General features: G+C 55.0%; 2 protein-coding genes across 2 annotated transcripts; one reads left to right on the forward strand and one right to left on the reverse strand.

Moving 5' to 3' along the window:
* Window positions 1–3,690: 3,690 nt before the first annotated feature.
* LOC145339375 (uncharacterized) lies at window positions 3,691–14,620 on the forward strand. Its single transcript, XM_080183819.1, has 4 exons — window positions 3,691–4,181; window positions 5,127–5,645; window positions 11,888–12,430; window positions 14,027–14,620. Exons 1-4 carry the CDS (start codon window positions 3,756–3,758, stop codon window positions 14,618–14,620), a joined length of 2,082 nt encoding a protein of 693 aa, XP_080039945.1. The 5' UTR covers window positions 3,691–3,755.
* Window positions 14,621–18,196: 3,576 nt separating this feature from the next.
* On the reverse strand, window positions 18,197–25,056 carry rpl18 (ribosomal protein L18). The gene is made up of 7 exons (XM_080183813.1): window positions 24,975–25,056; window positions 24,652–24,738; window positions 22,386–22,493; window positions 21,176–21,274; window positions 19,503–19,626; window positions 18,428–18,497; window positions 18,197–18,323 (listed from the first exon to the last, which is right to left on the reverse strand). The coding sequence occupies exons 1-7, from the start codon at window positions 24,975–24,977 to the stop codon at window positions 18,248–18,250; spliced, it is 567 nt and encodes a 188-aa protein (XP_080039939.1). The 5' UTR covers window positions 24,978–25,056; the 3' UTR covers window positions 18,197–18,247.
* Window positions 25,057–25,325: the final 269 nt, after the last annotated feature.

Here is a 25,325-nt window from a genome sequence, read left to right on the forward strand (position 1 = left end):
ATGGGGGACAGTGTAGAGGGAGCTTTACTCTGTATCTAACCCCGTGCTGTACCTGTCCTGGGAGTGTTTGATGGGGACAGTGTAGAGGGAGCTTTACTCTGTATCTAACCCCGTGCTGTATCTGTCCTGGGAGTGTTTGATGGGGGGGACAGTGTAGAGGGGGCTTTACTCTGTATCTAACCCCGTGCTGTACCTGTCCTGGGAGTGTTTGATGGGGACAGTGTAGAGGGAGCTTTACTCTGTATCTAACCCCATGCTGTACCTGTCCTGGGAGTGTTTGATGGGGGGGACAGTGTAGAGGGAGCTTTACTCTGTATCTAACCCCATGCTGTACCTGTCCTGGGAGTGTTTGATGGGGACAGTGTAGAGGGAGCTTTACTCTGTATCTAACCCCGTGCTGTACCTGTCCTGGGAGTGTTTGATGGAGGGACACTGTAGAGGGAGTTTTACTCTGTATCTAACCCTGTGCTGTACCTGTCCTGGGAGTGTTTGATGGGGACAGTGTAGAGGGAGCTTTACTCTGTATCTAACCCCGTGCTGTACCTGTCCTGGGAGTGTTTGATGGAGGGACACTGTAGAGGGAGCTTTACTCTGTATCTAACCCCGTGCTGTACCTGTCCTGGGAGTGTCTGATGGGGGGACAGTGTAGAGGGAGCTTTACTCTGTATCTAACCCTGTGCTGTACCTGTCCTGGGAGTGTCTGATGGGGGGACAGTGTAGAGGGAGCTTTACTCTGTATCTAACCCCGTGCTGTACCTGTCCTGGGAGTGTCTGATGGGGGGACAGTGTAGAGGGAGCTTTACTCTGTATCTAACCCCATGCTGTACCTGTCCTGGGAGTGTCTGATGGGGGGACAGTGTAGAGGGAGCTTTACTCTGTATCTAACCCCATGCTGTCCTTGTCCTGCGTAGGTTAATTAGTGGGAATTGGGACCGAGTCAGGCAGGGAGCCTGGGGGTTGGGTGCAATGTGGGTCATCATATGAAATGGGAATATTTGGGGGATTATGGTGAGTGATTGTGGTTACACGATCTCAGCTGTTCCACCCTCTCGCTGTTTAACCGTGACAAATTGACATCTGTGTGCAGGAATGTGCGTGTGGGTCAGGGAGATTAACCTGTGGTGTTATCGCACACCCTGCTCTCTGCCCCCATCCTACATCTGAGCAGAGTGTCATGTCCGCTGTTGGGACAGCTGCAGATCAGGCTGTCAGGACTGGGTATAAATCAATCCGTCTCATTAAAAGACTATCAATATCAGACACTAAACAATCTCCTCTGATCTTTTCAATGCTCCACACAAGGAGTAACATAAGACACAGTCAGGGCAGGTGGCTATCTACCCAGATCAGAGGGAGGGGGGGATTAACCCCCTCACCCACCTCTCCCCCATTTACACTCAGACACCGGGCAGCCTGTTCCCCTATCGGGGGGTGGGGGGGTGGGGGGGTGGGGGGGGGGGAGGTGGTGTTGTTAACCCCCTCACCCACCTCTCCCTCATTTACACTCAGACACCGGGCAGCCTGTTCCCCTATCGGAGGGAGGGAGGGGGGATTAACCCCCTCACCCACCTCTCCCCCATTTACACTCAGACACCGGGCAGCCTGTTCCCCTATCGGAGGGAGGGGGGATTAACCCCCTCACCCACCTCTCCCCCATTTACACTCAGACACTGGGCAGCCTGTTCCCCTATCGGAGGGAGGGAGGGAGGATTAACCCTCTCGCCCACCTCTCCCCCATTTACACTCAGACACCGGGCAGCCTGTTCCCCTATCGGAGGGAGGGAGGGGGGATTAACACTCTCACCCACCTCTCCCCCATTTACACTCAGACACCGGGCAGCCTGTTCCCCTATCGGGGGGTGGGGGGGGGAGGTGGTGTTGTTAACCCCCTCACCCACCTCTCCCTCATTTACACTCAGACACCGGGCAGCCTGTTCCCCTATCGGAGGGAGGGAGGGGGGATTAACCCCCTCACCCACCTCTCCCCCATTTACACTCAGACACCGGGCAGCCTGTTCCCCTATCGGAGGGAGGGGGGATTAACCCCCTCACCCACCTCTCCCCCATTTACACTCAGACACCGGGCAGCCTGTTCCCCTATCGGAGGGAGGGGGGATTAACCCCCTCACCCACCTCTCCCCCATTTACATTCAGACACCGGGCAGCCTGTTCCCCTATCGGAGGGAGGGGGGATTAACCCTCTCACCCACCTCTCCCCCATTTACACTCAGACACCGGGCAGCCTGTTCCCCTATCGGAGGGAGGGAGGGGGGATTAACCCTCTCACCCACCTCTCCCCCATATACACTCAGACACCGGGCAGCCTGTTCCCCTATCGGAGGGAGGGGGGATTAACCCCCTCACCCACCTCTCCCCCATATACACTCAGACACCGGGCAGCCTGTTCCCCTATCGGAGGGAGGGGGGATTAACCCTCTCACCCACCTCTCCCCCATTTACACTCAGACACCGGGCAGCCTGTTCCCCTATCGGAGGGAGGGAGGGAGGATTAACCCTCTCACCCACCTCTCCCCCATTTACACTCAGACACCGGGCAGCCTGTTCCCCTATCGGAGGGAGGGGGGATTAACCCCCTCACCCACCTCTCCCCCATTTACACTCAGACACCGGGCAGCCTGTTCCCCTATTGGAGGGAGGGGGGATTAACCCCCTCACCCACCTCTCCCCCATTTACACTCAGACACCGGGCAGCCTGTTCCCCTATCGGAGGGAGGGGGGATTAACCCCCTCACCCACCTCTCCCCCATTTACACTCAGACACCGGGCAGCCTGTTCCCCTATCGGAGGGAGGGGGGATTAACCCCCTCACCCACCTCTCCCCCATTTACACTCAGACACCGGGCAGCCTGGCCTTCTCTGAAACATGGACCCAGTGGTCCTCCCCCCAGCCTGGAGGAGACCCCCACTGGGGAATGGTGAACTCAGTCAATCCGGTCGGGGGGGGTTCCCTTTGAAGAGCTGCTGCAGAGTGTGTTGGGAGGGGAAGGCCCAGGGCAGGGCTGATGTTCTGTGGTTATTCTGAAAGTGAATGTGGGGAGGAGGAGGAGCGGCAGAGTCCCGGAGGGAAAGGTCTCTGAGGACAGAGATTATTAGTGATTTATTCTGGATGATCCACACTGCTGCCCATTCCTCAGAAACCTTCATTATAAATTAATAATCTATCACCGCCTTCAACGGCCCAAACCTCACACTGGGCTAGCAGACACTGGAGGGGCCGGATGGCCGGCTGCCGTCTCAATCTCCGCCTTTCTCTCACTCGGACATTTCCAGAATCTTCTTCCCGGCTCCAACCGCCACTCCGCCCGCTGGGGGGCGGGGCTGGAGGACTCACCGGGCCAGGGGGCGGGGCTGGAGGACTCACCGGGCCAGGGGGCGCGGTTGGAGGACTCCTCCGGCCTGGGGACGGGGCTGGAGGAAACCCTTTTGTCTTGGGGGCGGGGCCGGAGGGCATCCCGGCCCCAGGGGGACGCCCGGAGGGCTCCCCTGGTCGTGGGGGCGGGGCTGGAGGCCGCCCCTGCCCTCGGGGGGCACGGCCGGAGGACCACTTTTGCCACGGGGGCGGGGCTGGAGGACACGCCTGCCCTGGGGGCGTGGCTGGAGGACGCCCCCGGCCTGGGGGCACGGTTAGTGGATCCTTCCGGCCTGGGGGCGTGGCTGGAGGACTCCGTTAGCGATGGGGGCGGGGATGGAGGACGACCCTGGCCTGGGGGCGGGTCTGGAGGACTCCTTTGGCCATGGGGGCGGGGCTGGAGGACTCCCCGCTCGGGGATGGAAGGTGCCCACATCCGCCATCTTGTTTGAACATGGCGGCCCGAGGTTCCCCCGGTTCCTCCGCCCCGCTCCCCGGCGCCGCTGCCTCAGCCTCGCTGCCCGGGCCCAGGCCCCGCGGGAAGAGCCGCCGCCGCCCCGCCAGCCGACCCCGGCCCCGCCGCTCGGCTCCCCGGGCTCGCCGCCGCTCCCCGTCCCCCGGCCCCGCCGCCGCCCTGCCCCCGCTGCCCCGCTGCTGTGTCCCTGCCTGCCGCCGCTCCCCCGCCTCGGCCCCGCCGCACACCCTCTTCCACCCGCTGCCCCCCGCACTCGGGCCCCGGCAGCGCTGGTTCCAGGCCATCATCGGCCGCAGCCCCCGCGGGGAGAGGAGACGCTGCAGCCTCCAGCTGCAGGTGGGCAACCCGGGGGTGGGGGGAGATGTGGGGTAAACAGGGGGGAGATTATAGGGTAAATTCAGGGGAGGTATGAGGATAAATCAGGGGAGAGATGGGGTAAATACAGGGGAAGTATGGGGTAAATACAGGGGAGGTATGGGGTAAATACAGGGGAGGTATGGGGTAAATATAGGGGAAGTATGGTGAAAATTGGGGGGGAGACGGGATAAGTACAGGGGAAACACGGGGTAAAATACAGGGGGGAGTTGGGTAAATACAGGGTGAGACACAAGGGGTAGGGGAATGGGTTAAATACGGGGAGAGATGGGGCGATACAAGGCATATACAGTGGAGTGATACGGGGGAAATATGGAGGGGTAAATACAGGGGGAAATAATGGAGGTAGATACAGGGGTGGTGGATACAAGGGTGACGGATATAGGGGAATGAGGATAAATATAGGGAGAGATATGGGGTAAATACAGGGGAATGGGGAGATACGGGGTAAATACAGGGAGGTATGGGTAAACACGGGAATGTGGTAAATACAGGGGGAGATGTGGGGTAAATACAGGGGGAGATGTGAGGTAAATACAGGACAATATAAGGGAGATAGACTGGGGTGATAAAGGGGGAAATACGGTGTTAGATACAGGGGGAGATACAGTGGCTGGGATACAAGAGAATGGGGGTAAATACAAGGAGAGATGGAGCAAATACAGGGAATAGGGAGATACGGGGGTAAATACAGGGGAGGGGAGGGTGCGGGGGGAGGAGGGGAGGAGTGCGGGGAGGGGGAGGAGTGTGGGGAGGGGGAGGAGGGGAGGGCACGGTGGGGGGGGGAGTGTGGGGAGGTGGAGAGCGCGAGTGTGTGTGTGGAGAGAGGGTGTTTTGTGGTAAGCTGTCTTTAATCTCCTTCAGTGACTCTTTCTCCATTTTCTCGTTCCCTCTCTCTGCCCTCAGAGGATTCGGAAGCCCTATATCTGCTCGGATCACTTTAAGCCGGGGGAGGTGGTGACCCCGGAGACGCTGCCCTCTGTCTTCACCAGGCCGGCTCACAGCAGTGGTTCCCGGGACGGTGCCCCCGGCTCCCCGCACTCCTCCTGCTCCTCCTCATCCTCTCCGCCGCGCCCCTCCTGCTCCTTCGGTGGGGAGACCCCGGGCCGGACCCCCTGCCCTGTAGACGATGATGTGGACGCTCCTCCCCGTCCCGGCGAGGCGAACCGGGGCCGGATCGGGGACCTGGTCCTGGCGGCTGAGCTGATGGAGATGGTCAGTGAGACAGTGCAGCACGTCCAGAAGGAGGAACGCTTTGAACAGGCGTTCGGGCATGACCACGGGGCATACGTAGTCCCTGACGATGTGCCCACCCTCAAGAAGATGGTCAAGGAGATGAAGGACACCATCTATGCCCAGAACAGCCGTCTGGTCAGCCTGCAGAGAGAGCTGGCATCAACACTCGCCCAGTACAAGGACATCAAGGTGATCACTGCCATGCACCCGCACACACACCCCCCCAGCACGCGCCCCCCCCGCACGCGCCGCCCACGCACCCACTCACACACCCCCACGCGCCCACTCACGCCCCCACGCGCCCACTCACGCGCCCACTCACGTGCCCACGCGCCCACTCTCGCGCCCCCACTATCACGCCCCCACGCACCCACTCTCGCACTCCACTACACACGCACCCACACACACACACACAGCTGGCATCAACACTCGCCCAATACAGGGACATCAAAGAGATCACTGCCATGCACATCCACACCCAGGCATACACCCACACACACACACTGTCCACCCACCTATGGGGTGTTGGTGAGGCCACACCTGGAGTATTGTGTACAGTTTTGGTCTCCTTATCTGAGGAAGGATGTCCTTGCTATAGAGGGAGCACAGTGAAGGTTTACCAGGCTGATCCCTGGGATGGCAGGTCTGTCATATGAGGAGAGACTGAGTGGGTTAGGATTATATTCACTGGAGTTTAGAGTGAGAGGAGATCTGATAGAAACTTATAAAATTCACACAGGGTTAGACAGGGTAGATTCAGAAAGAATGTTCCCGATGGTGGGGGGAGTCCAGAACTAGGGGTCAGAGTTTGAGGATAAGGGGTAAACCTTTCAGAACTGAGGTGAGGAGAAATTTCTTCACCCAGAGGGTGGGGAATGTGTGGAATTCACTCCCACAGAAAGTAGTTGAGGCCAAAATGTTGTAGGATTTCTGGAAGAAATTAGACATAGCTCTTGATTTTATTTATTATTGTCCCATGTATTAACATACAGTGAAAAATATTGTTTGTTGCATACCATAGAGACAAAGCATACCATTCATAGAGAAGGAAAGGAGAGGGTGCAGAATGTAGTGTTGCAGTCATAGCTAGGATGTAGAGAGGGAGGTCCATTCAAAAGTCAGGGGGGGCACGGTGACACAGTGGGTTAGCACTGCTGTCTCACAGCGCCAGGGACCCGGGTTCGATTCCCGGGGGCACGGTGACACAGTGGGTTAGCGCTGCTGTCTCACAGCGCCAGGGACCCAGGTTTGATTCCTGGGGGCATGGTGACACAGTGGGTTAGCACTGCTGTCTCACAGCGCCAGGGACCCGGGTTCGATTCCCGGGGGCACGGTGACACAGTGGGTTAACACTGCTGTCTCACAGCGCCAGGGACCCGGGTTCGATTCCCGGGGGCACGGTGACACAGTGGGTTAACACTGCTGTCTCACAGCGCCAGGGACCCGGGTTCGATTCCCGGGGGCACGGTGACACAGTGGGTTAGCGCTGCTGTCTCACAGCGCCAGGGACCCGGGTTCGATTCCCGGGGGCACGGTGACACAGTGGGTTAGCGCTGCTGCCTCACAGCGCCAGGGACCCGGGTTCGATTCCCGGGGGCACGGTGACACAGTGGGTTAGCGCTGCTGCCTCACAGCGCCAGGGACCCGGGTTCGATTCCTGGGGGCATGGTGACACAGTGGGTTAACACTGCTGTCTCACAGCGCCAGGGACCCGGGTTCGATTCCCGGGGGCACGGTGACACAGTGGGTTAGCGCTGCTGTCTCACAGCGCCAGGGACCCGGGTTCGATTCCTGGGGGCACGGTGACACAGTGGGTTAGCGCTGCTGTCTCACAGCGCCAGGGACCCGGGTTCGATTCCCGGGGGCACAGTGACACAGTGGGTTAACACTGCTGTCTCACAGTGCCAGGGACCCGGGTTCGATTCCCGGGGGCACGGTGACACAGTGGGTCAGCGCTGCTGTCTCACAGCCCCAGGGACCCGGGTTCGATTCCCGGGGGCACGGTGACACAGTGGGTTAGCGCTGCTGTCTCACAGCGCCAGGGACCCGGGTTCGATTCCCGGGGGCACGGTGACACAGTGGGTTAACACTGCTGTCTCATAGCGCCAGGGAGCCGGGTTTGATTCCTGGCTCGGTCTGTGTGGAGATTGCACGTTCTCCCCATGTCTGCGTGAGTCTCCTCCGGTTTGCTTCCACATTCTGAAAGATGTGCTGGTTAGGGTGCATTGACCCAAATAGCTGCCAGACTGTGGCGACTCGGAGAATTTCACAGTAACTTCATTGCAGTGTTAATGTGAGCTTTACTTGTGACTAATACATAAACTTTACTTTAAACTGATGGCAGCAGGGAAGAAGCTGTTCTTGAGTTGGTTGGTACATGACCTCAGACTTTTGTATGTTTTTCCAATGAAAGAAGGTGGAAGAGAGAATGTCCGGGGTGTGTGGGGTCCTTAATTATGCTGGCTGCTTTTCCCAAGGCAGCGGGAAGTATAGACAGAGTCAATGAATGGGAGGCTGGTTTGTGTGATGGATTGGGCTGCATTCACGACCCTTCTGTAGCTCCTTGCAGTCTTGGGCAGAGCAGGAGCCCAGACCAAGCTGTGATACACCATAGAAAGTATTCTTTTTGGTTGTATTTGTAAAAGTTGGTGAGAGTTGTCGTGGACATGCCAAATTTCCTTATTTTTCTGAGAAAGTAGAGGTATTGGTGGGGCTTTCTTAACTATAGTGTCAGCATGGGGGGACTAGGACAGGTTGTTGGTGATCTGGACACCTAAAAATTTGAAGCTCTCGATCCTTTCTACTTCATCCCCATTGATGTAGACAGGGGCATGTTCTCCTTTACACTTCCTGAAGTCGATGGCAATCTCCTTTGTTTTGTTGACATTGAGGGAGAGATTATTGTTGCCGCACCAGATTCTCTATCTCATTCCTGTACTCTGTCTGGTCATTGTTTGAGATCCGACCCCCTACGGTGGTGTCATCAGCAAACTTCAAATCGAATTGGAGGGGAATTTGGCCACACAGTCACAGGTGTATAAGGAGTTTAGTGAGGGGGCTGAGAACACAGCCTTGTGGGGCACCGGTGTTGAGGATGATTGTGGAGGAGGTGTTGTTACCTGTCCTTACTGATTGTGGTCTGTGATTAGGAAGTTCAGGATCCAGTCACAGAGGGAGGAGCCACAGTTTGGAGATGAGTTTGGTGGGAATAATGGTGTTGAAGGCTGAGCTGTAGTCAATAAATAGGAGTCTGATATAGGTGTCCTTGTTATCTCGGTGTTCCAGGGCTGAGAGCAGGGACAGGGAGACGGTGTCTGCTGTGGACCTGTTGTGGTGATAGGCAAACTGTAGTGGATCCAGGCAGTCCGGGAGGCTGGAATTGATTCGTGCCGTGACTAACCTTTCGAAGCACTTCATAATGATGGATGTCAGAGCCACTGGTCGATAGTCATTAAGGCACACTGCCTGGTTTTTCTTAGGTATCGGGATGATGGTCGTCTTCTTGAAGCAGATAGGGACCTCAGATCGTTGTAAAGAGAGGTTGAAGATATCTGTGAATACCGCCACCAGCTGATCCACGCAGGATCTGAGTGCTTATCCGGGTATCCCATCCGGGCCAGTCACTTTCCCTGGGTTGACCTTGGAGAAAGCTGCTTTGACACCTGTAATGGTGACCCCAGATACAGGTTCATCCAGGGTGGGGGGCAGAGTCTCACTGACCTCTTGCTCAAAACGGGCGTAGAATGCACTGAGCTCATCAGGAAGGGGTGTGTTCGAGCCGGCGATTTTACATGAATTCATCTTGTAGCCTGTTATGTCTTGCAGACCTTGCCATATTCGGCGGGGTTTGGTGTGGTGAGCCTGGGATCCTAGCTTGGTGTAGTATTGTCGTTTGGCAACTTTGATGGATCTCCTTATCTGGCTTTCTTGTATGGGTCAGGGTCGTCTGACTTGACTGCAACTTCAGCAAGCAGTGGATATCCCTGTTCATCCGTGGTTTCTGATTGGGAAACGCACAGATTTGCTTCTTTGGCACGCAGTCTTCTAAACACTTACTAATGAAGTCAGTTACTGTAGATGAGCGGAAAAGCAAATTGTGCGGAGGGTGTGGAAAGTCTGCAGAGGGATCTGGATAGGCTGAGCGAGTGGGCAAGGACCTGGCAGATGGAGTATAACGTTAGCAAGTGTGAGGTTATCCACTTTGGCAGGAATAATAATAGGAGGGATTACCATTTAAAGGGTGAAAAGCTGCAGCATGCTACAGTGCAGAGGGACCTGGGGGTCCTTGTGCATGAGTCGCAAAAACCCAGTCTGCAGGTGCAGCAGGTGATCAAGAAGGCGAATGGGATGCTGGCCTTTATAGCGAGGGGGATAGAATATAAAAGCAGGGAGGTCTTGCTGCAACTGTACAGGGCATTGGTGAGGCCACAGCTGGAGTACTGTGTGCAGTTTTGGTCGCCGCACTTGCGCAAGGATATATTGGCTTTGGAGGGAGTGCAGAGGAGGCTCACTTGGCTGATACCGGAGATGAGGGGGTTGGACAATGAAGAGAGACTAAATAGACTGGGTCTGTACTCGTTGGAGTTTAGAAAGATGAGGGGGGATCTTATAGAGATGTATAAGATAATGAAGGGGATGGATAGGGTAGAGGTAGAGAGATTCTTCCCGCTCAGAAAGGACAGCAGGACTAGAGGGCACAGCCTCAAGATAAAGGGGGGGCAGTTTAGAACGGAGTTGAGGAGGAACTTCTTCACTCAAAGGGTGGTGAATCTCTGGAATTCTCTGCCCGTTGAAGTGGTGGAGGCTACCTCGCTGAATACGTTTTAAGACACGGGTAGATAGGTTTTTGACAGACAGGGGAATTAAGGGTTATGGGGAGAAAGCGGGAAAGTGGAACTGATCCACTTCAGATCAGCCATGATCTTATTGAATAGCGGGGCAGGCTCGAAGGGCTAGATGGCCGACTCCTGCTCCTATTTCTTATGTTCTTACTGTAGTGGTGTACTCGTTCAGGCCGGTTACAGAGTTTTAGAATCCTGACCAGTCCACTGACTCTCAGCAGTCCCGGAGGAGATTATCCGATTCCTCAGCCCAACACTGCTCGACTCTCTGTAATGGATTGTCCGGCTCCAGTTTTGGCCTGTAAGCCGGGAGCAGGAACACAGCCTTGTGGTCTGATTTACCAAGGTGTGGGTGGGTGATAGAGCCGGAGGGATGTTTGATCTTTGTGTAGCAGTGCTGTAGGAAATTTGGTTCTCTGGTGGGGCAGGAGATGTGGGAACTTGGTAGGACGCTTGAGCTGAGCCTGACTGAAGTCCCCTGGCCACGATGAACAAGGCCTGGTGATGTTTCATCTCAAGGCTGTTTGTAACAGTGGATATCCTGACATCCGCGTGGGGTGGGCTGTAAACTGCTGTCAGGATAACGGAGATGAATTCCTGTGGAAGAGAATAGGGGCGGCATTTTAACATCAGCTATTCTCGGTCCGGGGAGCAGGAAGTTGCCAGTGTTGCTCAGTCTGGGCACCACGAGGTGTTGATTAGGAAGCAGAGCCCACCTCCCCTGGCCGTGCCTGGGGCTGGTACGTTCGATGGATTGAGAAACCTGCGTGTTGAAGGGTGTGCTGAAGCAGGAGTGAGACACATCTCCCTGAAACAGAGCACACAGCAGTCCCCCAGCTCTCTTTGGAGAGTGAGGCTGGCTCGAAGTTCGTCTGCCTCGTTTACCGGCGGAGGGGGCTTTGGGATCGCACTGTCTCACTTGGGGCTAAAGGGATTGAGGAATGAGGGGGGGGGGAATCAGGATATTCGATCTGATGATCAGCCACGATCAGAATGAATGGTGGAGCAGGCTGGAAGGGCTGAATGGCCTCCTGCTTTAGCCACAGTATTTCTCTGTCTGGGTCTGGGTCTGGGTCTGGGTCTGGGTCAGGTTCTGGTCAGTGGTCACCCCCAGGATGTTGATGCTGGGGGAATTTAGTAATGGTTACACCATTGAATGTCAAGGTGGTGGGGGTTAGTTAGATTCCCCCCTGTTTGAGATGGTCACTGTCTGGCAGTGCTGTGGGGTCAGTGTTACTCACCCTCCCATCAATCTTTGTATCAGCAGCAGACGGAGAAACAGAACTCTCTGCCTTTCCACCCAAATTATGGTTATAGATTCCGAATCACTGAATTGTTCACATTAACACTGATCTTACCTCTCTCTCCCTCTCCCCTCGCCTCTCCCCCTGCCTCCCTCTCCCCTCGCCCCTCCCCCCTGCCTCCCTCTCCCCCCCCGCCTCCCTCTCCCCCCCCGCCTCCCTCTCCCCCCCCCGCCTCCCTCTCCCCCCCCCGCCTCCCTCTCCCCCCGCCGCCTCCCTCCCCCCCCCCCGCCGCCTCCCTCTCCCCCCCCCCCCCCCCCGCCTCCCTCTCCCCCCCGCCTGTCCCCAGGAGCGATATGAGAGTGAGCGTTGGAGTCTGTCTATGGAGCTGGGTTCTAAGATCAGTGAGTTACAGATGCAGAATGCCTCACTGAGGTGTGAGCGAGAGACGCTGGAACGTAAACTGCGTAAGGTGCAGGAGCAGCTGGACTCCACGTCAAGCACGGTGCTCTTCCTGAGTAAGCAGGTGAAGGAGAAGGAGGGTAAGGTGAAGGAGGCCGCTTTCTCCATCGACAACATGAAGGGCAGCAACAAGTGGGTGCGTTTCCACACCGGTTTCGATAGCTACGCCAAGTTCGAGTCCTTCCTCCACTTTGTCACCCAGGACCCTGGCCTGTGCTCGGGGAAGATCCGCGGTAACATTGCCCGCGGGCGGCTGGACGCCGGACCCCACAGCACACTCAGCCACGCTGACCAGCTCCTCCTGGTCATGTGCCGCCTCCGGCTGGGCCTCCTGCTGCAGGACCTGGCTTACCGTTTCAAGATCTCCGAGACCACCGTCTCCCGGGTGTGGCTCAACTGGACTGAAGTCATCCAAGCCCGGCTGATGCAGGTGAGTGACCGATGCCAACTCCCCCGGCCTCGTGGGGTGGGGGAGGCCCACCCGCAGCCCCCTCCCACCATTCAGTTTTTCTATGTAAACAGTCACGCCGCAATTCTGCGTACTGACCATCGGGTGGCAACGCTGAGCTGGGGGAGGGGGTTTGTCTATTTGCATCTTCTCTTGCTCCATTTTGATTGGCACACGTGCCCGATGGCCTTTTTCTCCCTCCACCCCGCCCTCCTTGCTTCATTTTGATTTGTGTTACCATGGCGTTAAACTGTCAAACACTCAACCCTCCATTCAGATTTTCCATCTCACCAATTGAAGGACAAAGAAAGGGATAGCACAGGAACAGGCCCTTCGGCCCCTCCAAGCCTGTGCCCAACATGATGTCCAACTGAACTAAACAAACCCTTCTGCCCTTACCCAGTCCGTATCCCTCTACTCCCTCCCTATTCATGGACCCATCCAGATGCCTCTTAAATGTTGCTGATGTTCCTGCTTCCACCGCCTCCTCTGGCAGCGCGTTCCAGGCACCCACCACTCTCTGTGTGAAAAACTTCCCCCGCACATCCCCCTTAAACTTTCCCCTCTCACCATGAACCTGTGCCCCCGCCTCCCCTGCCACACACACCACCCCCCCCACCCCGTGTAATTGACATTCCCACCCTGGGGAAAAGCCTCTGACTATCCACCCTGTCTGTGCCTCTCATCATATTGTAAACCAGGTCTCCCCTCAGCTTCCATCCTTCCAGTGAAATCAATCCTAGTTTATTTAACCTCTCCTCATAACCAACACCCTCGAGACCCGCAGCACCCTGGTGAACAAAGAACAGCACAGGAAACAGGCCCTTCGGCCCTCCAAGCCTGTGCTGCTCATTGGTCCAACGAGACCATTCATTTGTCTCCCTCCATTCCCAGTCTGCTCATGTGACTATCCAGGTAAGTCTTAAACGACCCCAGTGTGTCCGCCTCCACCACCCTACTTGGCAGTGCATTCCAGGCCCCCCCCCACCCTCTGTGTAAAATACGTCCCTCTGATATCGGCGTTATACCTCAACCACCCCCCACCCCCCCCAACCTTGAACCTGTGACCCCTCGTGATCGTCACCTCCAACCTGGGAAAAAGCTTCCCACTGATCACCCTATCTATACCCTTCATCATTTTATACACCTCTATTAGGTCTCCCCTCAATCTCCGTCTTTCTAGTGAGAACAACCCCAGTTTACCCAATCTCTCCTCATAGCCAAGACCCTCCATACCAGGCAACATCCTGGTAAACCTTCTCTGTACTCTCTCCAAAGCCTCATGTCCTTCTGGTAGTGTGGGTGACCAGAACTGGACGCAGTTCTCCAAACGTGGCCTAACCAGCGTTCTATACAGCTGTAACATCAGACTCCAGCTTTTATACTCTATACCCCGTCCTATAAAGGCAAACATGCCATATGCCTTCTTCACCACCTTTAAGGATCTGTGGACTTGCACACCCAGATCCCTCTGCGTGTCTATACTTTCTCTGACTCTGTCCAGAGTTCCCGTGTCCCCCTGATGGTGTGGTGAGCTCACTCTTGCTGTGCCGTGACGGTATACTCTCCTCTCTGCAGATCCCGGTAACGTGCAGCCCCAAGTACGTCCAGGCCTTTGAGCCCAAGAGGAGGCTCCAGCACCGGGGGGGCGAGGCCTTGACCCTGCTTGATTGCACCGACCTGTTCTTCGAGGCCCAGGCGAGGGAGCGGACGGCGGGAGCAGACGCCTGGCGCCAGCCCTATCGTAACCACTACGTCAGGCGGGGTTACGCCCTGGTGGCCCCCAGCGGGTACCTGACCTTCGCCTCGGGGGCGACGCTGGGGGAAGGGGGGACAGTGGCGGAGGGACAGGAGGAGGAGGAGGAGGAAGAGGATGAGGAGGAGGGTGAGGAGGGCGGCGGTGGTGGGGGCGAGGCGATGCCAGCGGCAGGGGAGCGAGGTCTAGCCGGCCTGAAGCTGCCCACCTTCTTCACAGGGGGGGTGGAGCTGACAGAAGAACAGAGGGCGCTGAGCCGCCAGGTGTTAAGTGTCAGGAGTCACGTGGATAAAGTCCTCAACTTCCGCTTCCTCAAGTCCATCTACCCTCGCACCATGGAGTCGCAGGTCGACCGGGCCTGGACTATCTGCTCCTACCTGGCCTGTCTCCTCCACGAGCCCATGGGGCTGAGGTGAGGAATCCTCCCCTCCCCCCCACCCACCCACCCACCCCACCCTGGGGGAGAGATGGGAGACCCACCTCCCCCGATACCTTCTATCTGCCAGCCCCCCTCTCTCACACACACACAGCTCCGGGGGACGGGGCTGCCTCCCAGAGTCGCAGTGCTGGTTCTGCGTCGCTACCCGGGCGACGGGGCTGAGTGGTCCAGTCACTCCCCCCCTCCGCCCCGAATCATCGCGCAGTTTCCTTCTCCATTTTGGCACAGCAAAAACGTGGCATATTTCCTTAACTCGCTATGGGTGGGGGAGCGCGGGTTGTGTGATGTACAGAGCTGTGCAGTGGGGTTAACACAGCTGGGAGTCTCTCCTCACTCCCCCTCCTGGTCTGCGGTCAGGGGGTTTGTTAGAGTGTGTGAGTGTTTCTGAGGGAGGTGGACACACAATGAGGGGTGGGCTCCTGGAGGATGGAGGGAGCCCCTCTCAGCGAGAGACTCCCAGCATCAAAAATAAACTTGTCTTCAGAATCTTCTGGATCATTAAAGAACCGTGATTTCCAATTTTCTCCACAAGTGTCCCGACTCTCTATTCAAATAATCCATTCACAGTGGCTGGAGGAGAGAGAGAGGAAATCAGCCAGGGTTCCTGCTCCTGATCACTGTCCAGTGACCCCTGGGTTAGAGAGAGAGGGGAAATCAGCCAGGGTTCCTGCTCCTGATCACTGTCCAGTGATCCCTGGGTTAGAGAGAGAGGGGAAATCAGCCAGGGTTCCTGCTCCTGATCACTGTCCAGTGATCCCTGGGTTAGAGAGAGAGGGGAAATCAGCCAGGGTTCCTGCTCCTGATCACTGTCCAGTGATCCCTGGGTTAGAGAGAGGGGGGAAATCAGCCAGGGTTCCTGCTCCTGATCACTGTCCAGTGATCCCTGGGTTAGAGAGAGAGGGGAAATCAGCCAGGGTTCCTGCTCCTGATCACTGTCCAGTGATCCCTGGGTTAGAGAGAGAGGGGAAATCAGCCAGGGTTCCTGCTCCTGATCACTGTCCAGTGATCCCTGGGTTACAGAGAGAGGGGAAATCAGCCAGGGTTCCTGCTCCTGATCACTGTCCAGTGATCCCTGGGTTACAGAGAGAGGGGAAATCAGCCAGGGTTCCTGCTCATGATCACTGTCCAGTGATTGCTAGGCTAGAGAGGGGAAATCAGCCAGAATTCCTCTAGTTGTACATTAGGGGTTTAGATGTATGCATGTGCCGATTCCACACACAACTACTCAAGCCAGGAATCGAACCCAGTCCCTCGTGCTGTGAGGCAGCTGTGCTAACCACTGTACCATTGTAAAAGGCTTCAGTGACAGGAAGCCAGTGTCCAGTGGGGTACCACAGGGATCTGCGATGGGTCCCCTATTATTTATCATTTATATAAATGACAGATAACTCGGTGGGGGGTAGGGTCAGTGAGTTTGTGGATGACACAAAGATTGGCCTGCTGGGTAACAGTGAGGCTACAAGATATAGATGGAATGATCAAATGAGTGGCAGGTGGAATTTAACCCTGAAACGTGTGGGGTGATAGACTCTGGAAGGAGTAATTTGATAAGGAAGAACTCGATGAATGGACACTAGGAGGGTCTGGGGGACAAAGGCACCTTGGTCAGTCTGTCCACAGATCTCTGACAGTGGAAGAGCGTGTTAGTGAGGCGGTGAAAAAGGAATATGAGACACTCATCAATCGAGGAATAGGTTCCAAAGCAGGGAAGTCGTGCTGGAGTTGTATCGAAACTTTGGTGAGGCCACAGCTGGAGCACTGTGTGCAGTTCTGATCACCACATTATCGGAAGGATGTGATTGCACTGGACGGGGTGCAGACGAGACTCACTGGGATGGAGCGTTTAAACTATAGAGAGGTTCAATAAGATTGGGTTGTTTTCATTGGAGAAGACTGAGGGGGTGACCTGATCAAGGTGATAAGATATGAGGGGCACGGACAGAATGGATAGGGATCAGCTGTTCCCCTTGGTCAAAGGGTCAGTTACGGTGGTGGGGGGGGAGGATAGGTTCAAGGTGAGGAAGGTTTAGGGAGGATGTGAGGAAGAAGCTTTTTACTCAGAGGGCGGTGATGGTCTGGAATGCACTGCCTGGGAGGGACACAATGCCTCACATCCTTTAAATAGTACCTGCATGAGTACTTGGCACGTCGTAGGGAAGGATGACCAAGTGGTCCAGTCAGTAAGTTTGTGGATGTCATTAAGATTGGCGGAGTTGCTGATAGTGCCGAGGATTGTCAGAGGCTACAAGATATAGATAGAGACTTAAACACCGAAACGGCAGGTGGAGTTTAATCCAGACAAATGCAAAGTGATGCACTTTGGAGAGTTCAAAGCGAGAGGAGAAAAGTGCATCCTTGTGGAAGGCTAGGGGAGAAATTGCAGAGGCCCTTCCAGAGATATTTGCTCTTTTCACTGGCAGAGTTCTGGAAGGTGGGAATGATCCATAGTAAAGACAATCCAGGGAATTACAGGCTGCTGAACCTGATATCAGTGGTGGGTAAGTTACTGGAGGGGATTCTGAGGGACAGGATCTACCATTTGAATAGCCACGGACTGATTAGGTATGGTCAGCACGGCTTTGCGTGTGGGAAGTCATGCCTGACAAATCTTAACAGTTTTTCAAAGAGGTAACAAGGAGGATAGGGCAGTGGATGTTGTTTATATAGACTTTACCAAGACCTTTGATAAGGTCCCACGTGGCAGGCTAGTCTGGAAGGTTAGGTCACATAGGACCTATGGAGGCTTAGCTTGATGGTAGGAAGCAGAGTGTGATGGTCAACGATGGGTGTGAATGTATGAGGCACGGTTAGTAAGTTTATGGACGATACTAAATTAGGAGATATTGTTGAGTGAAGGTTATCAAAAATTATAGGCCGATGTTGACAGTTCGGGAAGTGGGCTGAGGATTGGCCAACGGATTTCAGTGCAGATCAGTGTGAGGTGTTGCACTGTGCAAAGTTAAACCAGGGTAGGATTTACACAGTGAATGGAGGGCCCTGGGGAGCATTGAGGAACAGAGGGACCCAGGAGTACCAGTACATAGCCCACTGGAAGCAGCATTACAACTAGACAGGGTGGTGAAGAAGGTGTTTCGCACACGGGCCTTCAGTCAGGGCATTGAGTACAGGATTTGGGACATTATGTTACAGCTGTATAAGTTGTTGGTGAGGCTGCACTTGGGAGTATTGTGTAGTTTTGGTCACCCTGTTATAGGAAAGACATCGATAAACTGGAAAGAGTGCAGAGATTTACCAGGATTGGTGGGTTGGCCAGGCTAAGGTTTTATTCCTCAGAATGTAGGAGAGTGAGGGGTGACCTTATTGAAGTGTGTAAAACCACGAGGGGCAGAGGTAGGATGAACAGCTTTTCCCCAGTGATCCCAGGGTGAGAGAGAGAGGGGGGGGGGGGGGGGGGGGGAATCAGCCAGGGTTCTTGTTCCTGATCACTGTCCAGACTAGTGTATGTGGGTCCCATTGCTATCACGGTTGTGAGCTGCCAAATAAAACACCAAACACCCAACAAAGCAGGGAGGCACCGAGGTACAGGGAGGCAGACATTTAAACTCCAATTTATTAATATAGGAACAGAACTTGGAAAACTTGCTCAATTCTTGTAACCTCGACTGGCCCTCCGACCTCTGGCACGTTCGAACTTGCGACCCTTTGAGCGGATGTACGGTCTGTGGGAGACAGAACAGCACGATTGAGAATGTGCCCACAATTATGGGGTGGTGGTGGGGGGGGATGGAAACAGTAACATGAGAGCAATGGGCTATATACTTACTTGGTGTGGCTGTGGGGCGTTCCGGGAGCGGGTCCAAAATGTCTGTAAACCCGCCGACCCTTACGAGGTCCTGCAGAAGAGACCAGAGATTTAGAGAATTACAACATGGAATCTAACCCCGTGCTGTACCTGTCCTGGGAGTGTTTGATGGGGACAGTGTAGAGGGAGCTTTACTCTGTATCTAACCCCGTGCTGTACCTGTCCTGGGAGTGTTTGATGGGGGGACAGTGTAGAGGGAGCTTTACTCTGTATCTAACCCCGTGCTGTCCCTGTCCTGGGAGTGTTTGATGGGGGACAGTGTAGAGGGAGCTTTACTCTGTATCTAACCCCGTGCTGTCCCTGTCCTGGGAGTGTTTGATGGGGACAGTGTAGAGGGAGCTTTACTCTGTATCTAACCCTGTGCTGTACCTGTCCTGGGAGTGTTTGATGGGGACAGTGTAGAGGGAGCTTTACTCTGTATCTAACCCCGTGCTGTCCCTGTCCTGGGAGTGTTTGATGGGGGACAGTGTAGAGGGAGCTTTACTCTGTATCTAACCCCGTGCTGTACCTGTCCTGGGAGTGTTTGATGGGGGGGACAGTGTAGAGGGAGCTTTACTCTGTATCTAACCCCGTGCTGTACCTGTCCTGGGAGTGTTTGATGGGGGACAGTGTAGAGGGAGCTTTACTCTGTATCTAACCCCGTGCTGTACCTGTCCTGGGAGTGTTTGATGGGGGGGACAGTGTAGAGGGAGCTTTACTCTGTATCTAACCCCGTGCTGTACCTGTCCTGGGAGTGTTTGATGGGGGACAGTGTAGAGGGAGCTTTACTCTGTATCTAACCCTGTGCTGTACCTGTCCTGGGAGTGTTTGATGGGGGGACAGTGTAGAGGGAGCTTTACTCTGTATCTAACCCCGTGCTGTACCTGTCCTGGGAGTGTTTGATGGGGGACAGTGTAGAGGGAGCTTTACTCTGTATCTAACCCTGTGCTGTACCTGTCCTGGGAGTGTTTGATGGGGGGACAGTGTAGAGGGAGCTTTACTCTGTATCTAACCCCACACCGGAAGTGTTTGATGGGGGACAGCGAGAGGCTCTTACCTGAGAGCAGCACTGTTCCCCGACCTTTAGGTGAGGCCAGGGCTAACTGGTCAAAGGTCATGATCTGTCCTCCAGCCTTTAGGATGCGGTGACGAGCGACATCAGTCACCCGGAGAGCACAGACCTGGGAGGGGGGAGAAAGTTGGGTGAGAAGGTAAAGCTGTTCATTTGTGAAGCTGCTGCCTGCTTCCAGCTAGCTGCAAAGACAGGCTTCAGGAATGAAATGTCTACAAGTCACAGCATCATACAAGGCAGAAAAGTCCCTTCGGCCCATCGAGTCTGTACCGACAATAACTACCACTAAAATCACACTAATCCCATTTCCTCACTAATCCCATATCCTCGAATATTTTGATATTTCAAGTGTTTATCCAAATATTTTTTAAAGGTTGTGAGGTTTCCAGCTTCCACTACCTTCCCAGGCAGCACATTCCAGATTCCCATCACCCTCTCAGTGAAAAGGTTTTTCTCAAATCCCCTCGGAATCTCCTGTCCCTCACCCTAAAACTCTGCCCCCTCGTGACCGACCCCTCAACCCAGGGGAACAGCTGCTCCCTGCTCACCCAGTCCATACCCCTCATAATCTTACACACCTCAATCATCTCCCCCCTCAGCCCTCTCTGTCCCAGAGAAAACAATCCCAGCCTCTCTCTCCTCTCTCTGTCCCAGAGAAAACAATCCCAGCCTCTCTCCCCACTCTCTGTCCCAGAGAAAACAATCCCAGCCTCTCTCCCCTCTCTCTGTCCCAGAGAAAACAATCCCAGCCTCTCTCCCCTCTCTCTGTCCCAGAGAAAACAATCCCAGCCTCTCTCCCCCCTCTCTGTCCCAGAGAAAACAATCCCAGCCTCTCTCTCCACTCTCTGTCCCAGAGAAAACAATCCCAGCCTCTCTCCCCACTCTCTGTCCCAGAGAAAACAATCCCAGCCTCTCTCCCCACTCTCTGTCCCAGAGAAAACAATCCCAGCCTCTCTCCCCCCTCTCTGTCCCAGAGAAAACAATCCCAGCCTCTCTCCCCTCTCTCTGTCCCAGAGAAAACAATCCCAGCCTCTCTCCCCTCTCTCTGTCCCAGAGAAAACAATCCCAGCCTCTCTGCCCCCTCTCTCTGTCCCAGAGAAAACAATCCCAGCCTCTCTCCCCTCTCTCTGTCCCAGAGAAAACAATCCCAGCCTCTCTCCCCTCTCTCTGTCCCAGAGAAAACAATCCCAGCCTCTCTCCCCCCTCTCTGTCCCAGAGAAAACAATCCCAGCCTCTCTCCCCTCTCTGTCCCAGAGAAAACAATCCCAGCCTCTCTCCTTACAGCTCAGATCCTCCATCCCAGGCTCCATCCTGGTGAATCTCCTCTGTACCCCCTCTAGTACAATCACCTCCTTCCTATAGTGAACTGCACACAGTATTCCAGCTGTGGCCTAACCAACGCTCTGTACAGCTCCAACGTTACCTCCTTGCTCTTATACTCTACACTATGACTGGAAAAGGAAGTGTCCCATTTGCCTTCTTAACTATCCTATTCACCTGCTCTGTCACCTTCAGGGATCTGTCAATAATTACCCCAAGATCTCTCTGAGCTTCCCAGTGTCCTGCTGTCCATTAAATAATCACTCGTCTTCTTACTGCTTCCAAACTGATCAGGATTGGATCTACGTGTCTCTCCCCACTCCCCGGAGCACACTGACCTTGAGCTTGGGGACATCCCAGATGCGAACATCGTCCGTTATGGATCCCACAACCACAGCTGTTTTTCCTTCACGCCCAGGCAGTTTCATCTTGCGTATCTTCAGCAGGAAGGCGGTTGGGGGAGAGGTACAATGGAAAGGTAAGTGAGCTCACATTCTGGTAACTGGTGCACCACAGCATGGCACGGACAACACTGCCTCACAGCCCATCGAGGGCCAGCGACTGTGATGTGGGAAACACAACAGCACAAAACACACAAAGAACATCTCTCAGAATTCCCAGAGTATATACATCTACTGCCGACAGTGCAGCACTCCCTCAGCACTGACACTGGGGGGAATGTCAGCCTGGATTATGGAGTTCTCAAGTCTAAGAGCAGGTCAGAGGCTGGGAATCCTGCGGAGAGTAACTCACCTCCTGACTCCCCCCAAAGCCTGTCCACCATCTACAAGGACACAAGTCAGGAGTGTGATGGAATACTCTCCACTTGCCTGGATGAGTGCGGCTCCCAACAACACTCAAGAAGCTCAACACCATCCAGGACAAAGCAGCCCCTGCTCGATCGACACACTAACCCCCACCCTCAACATTCACTCCCTCCACCACCGACACACAGAGGCAGCCGTGTGTACCATCTACAAGATGCACTGCAGCGACTCACCAAGGCTCCTTCAACAGCACCTTCCAAACCCGCCACCTCTACCACCTAGAAGGACAAGGGCAGCAGACACATGGGGAACACCACCACCTGCAAGCTCCCCCTCCGAGCCCCACACACACCATCCTGACTTGGAAATATATCGGCCGTTCCTTCACTGTCACTGGGTCAAAATCCTGGAACTCCCTCCCTAACAGCACTGTGGGTGTACCTACACCACACGGACTGACTGATGTCCAATAATAATCCTGGAACTCCCTCCCTAACAGCACTGTGGGTGTACCTACACCACATGGGACTGACTGATGTCCAACAACAATCCTGGAACTCCCTCCCTAACAGCACTGTGGGTGTACCTACACCACACGGACTGACTGATGTCCAATAACAATCCTGGAACCCCCTCCCTAACAGCACTGTGGGTGTACCTACACCACACGGACTGACTGATGTCCAACAACAATCCTGGAACTCCCTCCCTAACAGCACTGTGTTCAAGATGGCGGCTCACGCACTATCTCCGCAAGGGACAATTAGTTCTTGACACTCACCAGGCGGGCCAGGGACATTGGAGGACGGTTGGTGCGACTCATAAACAGACGCCTCAGGACGACTTTGTTGAAGGGAGCATTTGATCGCCTGGCCAGGAACCTGTACAACTGTGGGGGTAGGGAGAGAGGAGTTCAAAGTACAGAAAATGTCAGTACATCCCTCAGGAAAACATCCCAACCCCAACACCACACCAACACACAGCTGAACAGCAGACTGTCCTTGCACAGGGCAATCCCACAATTGTGGGAACAGCCACGTAGAACATATTCAGACAACTTTGTCTGGATTATGGAGCCCAAACCTTGGTATCTCTTTTGTATACCAAACAAGTAAGTGGACTCAAATTAACTTAGGAACAAATTAAAAGGGGCAGCTCCCCAAAAGGAAGGGAGGGACGGCCTGAACAAAAACCAAAGTCGAAAGGAAACTTAAAGCAATAAATCAAAATGTGATTGTCAGAGTCTATAACGCACCCCAGCTCCTGTGGTGCCCAGCGGGCATGGAGGGCATCAACTGCACCTATGGACACCGTATGCTCCCTCTCCAGGGACACCTGCCCGCAAATGTGGCCGCGGTAGAGGGGCAGACAGTCAGGATGGACGCACCCCCCCACTGCCTGGATCTGTTAATGGCAAGTTTCAGCAGGGCCAGGTTCACGAGGAGGTCGCCATCCCAACCTGCCCCTCTCCGCACCAGGTGACCATACATTAGGAGCGTGGGGCTGAAGTGCAAACAAAACATTAGAAAAAGATGTTTCAGGTAAACAAAAAGGAGTACAATCTAAGACACAAAACGTAGACATGGTCCACAGACTCCACAAGGCCACAGAAGGGACAGTCTTGGGAGCCCGTGAACGGGAAAAACCTACGGTTGTGTGGCACTGCTGTGTGCAGCACCCTCCACCCCAGATCCCCAAGATAATGGGGGGGATGGGGGGGAGGAAGAGAGAGAGAGAATCCCTCCATAGAGGGACCTCCATCACCCGGTGGCAAGGTGGCCCGCAAAGTTTATCCGGGCAGCAGGCGAGGACGCAGTGTGGAAGGAAACCCTGGTAGTATATACATCTACCCTCGGCAGTGCAGCACTCCCTCAGTACTGGCACCGGGGGGAGTGTCAGCCTGGATTATGGAGCTCAAATCCTAGAGTATATACATCTCTGGTAGCACAGTGGTTAGAGCTGCCGCCTGACAGCTGGAGGGTTTGATTCCTGGCTTGGGACACTGTGTGGAGTCTGCACATTCTCCCCATGTCTGAATGGGTTTCCTCCAGGTGCTCTGGTTTCCTCCCACAGACCCAAGATGTGCAGGTTAGGTGGACCGGCTGTGCTAAATTGCCTCTTAGTGTCCTGGGATGTGTAGGTTAAATGGATTAATGGGGTAAATATGCGGGGTAAATATGCAGGGTTACAGGGATTGTTGTCAGTGCAGACTTGATGGGCTGAATGGGTTCATAGAAACCCTGCAGGGTTTCCTCTGCATTCACTCCAAGGGCAATCACATCCTTCCTATAATGTGGCGACCAGAACTGCAGACAGTGCTCCAGCTGTGGCCTAACCAGTTCCATCTTATCCATGGCCCTCAGTGTCAGGGGACTAGCTAGGGTAAATACACAGGGATCGGGCCTGGATAGGACTGCAGTCAGTGCAGACTCGATGGGCTGAATGGCCTCCCTGTACAGATTCTATAACCTACCTGTTCTTATCTTCTGCACCTCAATTAATCAAGGCAATGGTCTCAATGTGCCATAACCAACTGTCCAGCTGCCCCGAGGGATGTCCAGACACGCACCCCCCCACCCCACAATCAGGGGCCCAGCGGGCTGTCAGCTGGGATTGCTGTATTCCGGTACCGGGGGGTGGAACTGGCTGTCCCTCCATCTAGGGACCAGCGACAGTCACCTCCCCAACTCCCTCTGCCACCGTTCCATCGCTGAGCCCAGCGGCCAGGGTGAGCAATGGGCTGAATGGCCAGATTCTGCTCCTATCTCCCTCCAGGGTGGCCCGAGGTCGATCGGTCTGGGGCAGGGGTGGGCTGTCAGCACATCCCCTCCCGGTCTGACTGGGAAGGGGAAGAGACCACCCCCTTCCCCTGGCCCTACCCACCCCTCCCAGGGCTGTCACTGGCTGCTATCCAGATGCTGAACGGGGCGGGCGTTAGGACCCTGCGGAAGCCCTGAGGACGCGGCCGGCTGCGGGTAAGATGGAGGTGCCGGGGAGGGGGGGGGGGGGGCGGGGAACATCATCGCCCCGAAATACATCTTCCTCACCTTGACCAGCAGCCGCAAATAGATATCATAGCTCTTCGGCTCCTTCCTGCGCACTTTGCGGTCCTTGTTGTGACGGATGTCGATTCCCTGGACGCCGATGGCAGCGGATTGCGATCCAGGAGAGAGGGGACGATCGGGGAGAAGAGGAAAAATGGCGAGAGGTTAGTCATCGGCTCGAAAAGGGGCACAAACCCACGCCAGCCAATATACAGCCATCCGCCACGCCCGGGCAGCCCCCGACCCGATGCCGGCGTTCCCGGGACGATCCGAGGCTCCTAGGGGCGGATGTTATCGGATTGCCTGCCTGCCCCGGTACAACCTACCATCTTGGCGTCGCTGAGAGAGAAGAGGAGGCGGCGCCGTGCGGCCTTCTGGGTATTCGATGGGAAATCTCGCGAGAATGGGCCTGCTCACTGCTAAGGAGGGTGCGAGGAGAACAAGAGGCGACTGGAGCTCCCCAACTCCCAGCTCCTATCGGAGCAACCCCTTGAGGCACAGACTGCACACTACAGCCCCAAATTTCCAACCTGCTGTTGACTTCAATCCAATAACTTGATTTATTATTGTCACATGTATTAGCCTACAGTGAAAACTATTGTTTCTTGCGCACTATACATACAAAGCATACCGTTCGTAGAGAAGGAAAGGAGAGGGTACAGAATGTAGTGTTACAG

This window comes from Carcharhinus amblyrhynchos, unplaced genomic scaffold (genome assembly GCF_965287045.1).
Source record: "Carcharhinus amblyrhynchos unplaced genomic scaffold, sCarAmb.v2.hapA scaffold_432, whole genome shotgun sequence".
In the NCBI taxonomy this organism is placed as follows: domain Eukaryota; kingdom Metazoa; phylum Chordata; class Chondrichthyes; order Carcharhiniformes; family Carcharhinidae; genus Carcharhinus; species Carcharhinus amblyrhynchos.